Below are 4,096 nucleotides of genomic sequence, written 5' to 3' on the forward strand. Positions count from 1 at the left end.
TCAGCGGCGGCGCTGCGGCGGGGGCGGGGCCCGCGGGAGCGGGAAGATGGCGGCGGGCGGCGGCGGCGGTGCCGGGCCGGGCGCGGGGCCCGGCGGAGGCCCCGGAGCCCGCAGGGGCAGCGCGAACCGGGACGCGGAGGCCGAGGTTTGGTGCCGGCGGGTGCGGGAGCTGGTGAGCGCGGTCCCCGCCAACCGGCTCTGCTTCGAGTGCGGCCAGCGCGGCGTCACCTACGTGGACATCAGCGTGGGCAGCCTCGTGTGCACCGGCTGCTCTGGGGCGCTGTGAGCTGGGCGGGGCCGTGGGTGTGAGGGCGGGGCCGCGGGAGGCGGCGGGGCCAATTTAGCCCAGGGGGCGGGGTCAGCTCGCGGTGGGTGGGGCCACACCGGGTCAAGCGGCCATTGATTGGCTGCGGCCGCTGGGGGCGTGGCTTAGCGGGAGGGGGCGTGGCCGAGGCACGTTGCTCCGCATGCTTGAGTTCTTGGATGACTTTTTTTGAGAGAAAAAGCTCCGTTTTGGGTGTTTATGGGCGCAGGGGGGGCGCTGACCCCCCGAATCCCTACGCAGGCGGGGACTGAACCCCCCCCACCGTGTCAAGTCCATTTCCATGACGACGTTCACCGAGGCCGAGGTGCTGTTCCTGCAGGAGCACGGGAATGAGGTAAGGGAGGGGCTGTGAAGGCCCTGCTCTTTTCATCCCACCCTGCCCACATCCCCATGTCCCCTCCCCGATCCCCCCAGGCCTGCAGGCGGGTCTGGCTTGGCACCTTCGACCCCCGGACTTCACTGCTCCCTGACTCCTGCGACCCCCAGAAGCTGAAGGAGTTCCTGCAGGAGAAATACGAGAAAAAACGATGGTATAAGAGGAGTTGGGGGCGCATTTGTGGAGGGCAGTACTGTGTGAGGACCCTCTCAGTCAGTATTTTGCCCTCCCTTGGCAGGTATGTGGCACCAGAACAAGTGAAAGCCCCCCAGAGCAACACAGCGGAGCCCGCGCCCCCCCAGCTCCTCCATGGGGACACGGGGACACTGCCACAGGTGAGACCGGGGCACTTTTGGGGGTACCCAGGGGGAATTCCACCCCCTGACCTTGTGGTGCCCCCCCAGCCCCGCCAAGCCACCCACCGCCCTCCCCAGCCTGCCCGAAAGGCCAGCACCAACCTCCTGGCTGACATCGGGGGCGACCCCTTTGCTGGCCCTGCCCCAGGACCTGCCTTTGCTGCCTTCCCCGGTGAGCTGGGGATGTTTCGGGGTGCTCTGGGAGGGCTGGGAGGGTACTGGTCATGGAGCATGGGGGTCTCTTGGGGGCCTGGTGACCAGCTATGAGTGACCCCAGCCCCCTCCCCAGGCCTAGCCCCACCCCGGTCTGCCTTCCCCGGTTTCGATGCCTTTGGAACCAGCCCTGGAGCACCAGCATTTGGGGGAGCTGTGCCCCCCTTCCACACCCCACCCACCACCACAGGTACCCTGAGACCCCCCAGGACTCTTGGGATGGGGGCTTGGGGTCTTCCTGGCAGCCTGTGGGGGACTAGGGAGGGGTTTGGTGTCCCCCCATACCTTTGGAACACCTGGGATTAATGGGAAAGGGGGAGTTGAGGTCTCCCCATTCCTTGCGGGGTTCTGGGGATGGGGCTTGCGGTCCCACCACCATTCTAAGGTAACTGTGGGGCCAATGGGGAAGGATTTGGTGGCAACCTGAGACCCCTGGAATTTTTGGAGAGGGGGGAGGAAGTCCCCCCCATCACATTCTGGGGGCTGGGGAAGGAGTTTTAGGTCCCCTCCCATCCAGGATTAGTATCAACCCTCTCTTTGTCGAGTGTTGGGGGCGGGGGGGGGGCTTTGGGGGCTCTGTCACTCTCAGGGGTCCTAGGAGCTTTTGGGGACCCCGCCATGGTTTCTCTCTTGCACCTGCAGGGGGTGGGGCCACCTCTGTTCTGCCCACAGGGGGAGGAGCTTCTGTCAGGTAGTGCCCCCCCTTTTCTCCCCCCACCTTGCTGAGCGTGCAGGACCTGACCCTCCCCCCCTCACGGCTCACCCCTCTCCCCTGCAGCCTCTTTGGGACCTTCCGTGCCCCCCCAGCGCTGCCCTATGGGGGTAAGTCAGGCTTCATCCCCAACCCTTCGGACCTCTAAAGGTGAGGGAGGGCCCAGGGGTGACACCTGTGCCCCCCCACCCAGGCTACACCAACCCCTTCACAGCCCCCGTGACCCCCAGACCCTCCACCAACCCCTTCCAGAGCAACGGCCCTGGTGAGTGACCCCCTGACCCCCCCCACTCCCCCGACCAGGATGGGATCTGGGGGGTCCCCAATGCTGTGTCCCCTCTTTTAGGTGCTGCTTTCACCTCGCCCCCCGTTCCTGGGGGATTCCCCAGCCCCTTCCAGGCTGATGGTAAGAGCCGGAGGGGAGTGGGGGTGTTAAATATTGGGGAAACCTCTGCCCAACCCCCCCCCCTGACTCCTCCCCATTTCACCCCCCAGGATTGCCTTTTGGTGGGTTCAACGTTGCCAAAGCTTCCACCAACCCCTTTGTGGTGAGGAGGGGGCCGGGGGAGAGTTGAGGAGGTGAGGGGAGGTTCCTCAACCCCCTTTCCCTGCTGCTGACCCCCCCCTTTTGTGCCCCCTGCAGACAGCTCCGACCCCAATGGCCCCATTCGGCATCAGGCACCCGAGCACCAACCCCTTCCTCTGACTGCTGCTGCTCGTGGGGCGCTTGGCCCATCCCTCACAGCCCCCCCAGATTGTGGGGAGCCCCTCCTCCTCCGCCGGGACTAGGTTTTATTTTTGGTTTGAGAGATTTATCGTGATATCTAATATATATTCGATAGAAACGGCTTCGATCTTGGTACCTCTCTGGAACTGAAACTCCCCCGCCGCAATCGCCGCTCCCCTCTAAATCCGTGGGGCCCTCACTAAAGATGGCGGCCACGGGTGGCGCCCTCACAGCTCTGCCCTCAGCCAAGATGGCGGCCCCCGCAGTCCCCTGCCTGCCCTCAGCCAAGATGGCGGCCCCCGCAGTCCCCTGCCCGCCCTCAGCCAAGATGGCGGCCACCGCCTCACCGCTGAGGGCACCGCCTGCCCTCAACAAAGATGGCGCCGAGGCTGCGCTGGGGGCGGGGCTTCGCTGAGGCTCCGGCGGGGGGGGAGGGGGTAATTAAGGGTGGTCTCGGGGGGGGGACGACACCCCCAACCCCCCCCGCGGGGCTCGGGCCGGGCTCAGCTCCTCCAGGACCTGCTGGGGGAAGGGGGGAATTAGTGGGGGTTAATTTGGGGAGGGGGTTAATGGGGGGTGACACAGCGTAGCTGGAGGGGGAGCATCCCCTTTTGGGCGCAGAAAAGACAAAAACGGACAAAAAGCTCAGCAGTGGCAGGCAGGAGACGGACAGGACTGAAACCACCTCCCCCCCCCCCCAAAAAAAACTAGTGACACCCCCCCAGGTTTTGGTCCCACCCGGTGACCCCCCCAGTCATCACACAGAGACGGGGATGTACCAAGTATAAGTTTGGGGGAGATATCCATACTTAGGACACAAAATAATGATTATAATTAATTATAATAACAACGATATAATAGTTAAATATAATAATTTTAATAATAATTAATTACAATAAATTTTGGTCATCTGTATTTTAACATCTTTCCATTATAATTAAGTTACAATTAACTATAATTATTTACTTATTATGCTCACAGTCTTGTATGACAACTCATTATAATAACTCATTATAATAGCTCATTATAATAGTAACAACTCATAATAATAATAAAACTCATAACTCATTATAATTAATTATAATGTGAATAATTAACATCACACCCCCAGGGGGGCAAAAGGGGTTCAGCCCCTCCCCCTTCCCTGCCTCAGTTTCCCCAGCGTTAAGGCACAAGAAAAGGGGAGGGGGGGGGAGGGAAAGGTGCAGAGGCGGGACCCCCCCCGGGGGTTTGGGGGCTCCCCCGAGGTTTTGGGGGGGCTCCCCCGGGTTTGGGGGTCCCTCAGCAGCCAAAGAGCGCGCGGTGGGCGGCGACGAGCAGCGCCATGAGGAGGCCGTAGAAGAGCGCGAAGAGCAGCCCAGGGGGGGTGCGCCGGGGACGGGGGGGC

At 62.3% G+C, this 4,096-nt stretch overlaps 2 protein-coding genes across 5 annotated transcripts in view; one reads left to right on the top strand and one right to left on the bottom strand.

The window, feature by feature from the left end:
* Nucleotides 1-46: 46 nt before the first annotated feature.
* AGFG2 (ArfGAP with FG repeats 2) lies at nucleotides 47-2,831 on the top strand. 4 transcript variants are annotated; one of them, XM_042031075.1, is made up of 12 exons: nucleotides 47-282; nucleotides 566-659; nucleotides 740-855; nucleotides 940-1,036; nucleotides 1,106-1,229; nucleotides 1,347-1,460; nucleotides 1,913-1,961; nucleotides 2,049-2,092; nucleotides 2,176-2,247; nucleotides 2,329-2,388; nucleotides 2,478-2,530; nucleotides 2,626-2,831. In XM_042031075.1, exons 1-12 carry the CDS (start codon nucleotides 47-49, stop codon nucleotides 2,686-2,688), a joined length of 1,122 nt encoding a protein of 373 aa, XP_041887009.1. In that variant the 3' UTR covers nucleotides 2,689-2,831. The 4 variants fall into 4 exon arrangements, with proteins under 4 accessions (XP_041887009.1, XP_041887007.1, XP_041887008.1 ...); XM_042031073.1 differs by lacking the exon at nucleotides 2,478-2,530; XM_042031074.1 differs by lacking the exon at nucleotides 2,478-2,530 and having other exon boundaries at nucleotides 2,197-2,247.
* A 733-nt stretch (nucleotides 2,832-3,564) lies between these two features.
* Nucleotides 3,565-4,096, bottom strand: part of LRCH4 (leucine rich repeats and calponin homology domain containing 4) — a 4,252-nt gene continuing 3,720 nt past the window's right edge. Inside the window, exon 16 of the mRNA XM_042031072.1 lies at nucleotides 3,565-4,096. This exon is cut by the window's right edge and continues 1 nt beyond it. Within this exon, the coding sequence (XP_041887006.1) occupies nucleotides 3,991-4,096 (106 nt within the window). The 3' untranslated portion in view covers nucleotides 3,565-3,990.

The sequence above is a fragment of the Corvus kubaryi genome, unplaced genomic scaffold, assembly GCF_017639235.1.
Source record: "Corvus kubaryi isolate FWS band 111438036 unplaced genomic scaffold, C.kubaryi_AGA036_p1.0 37335, whole genome shotgun sequence".
NCBI classification, from domain to species: domain Eukaryota; kingdom Metazoa; phylum Chordata; class Aves; order Passeriformes; family Corvidae; genus Corvus; species Corvus kubaryi.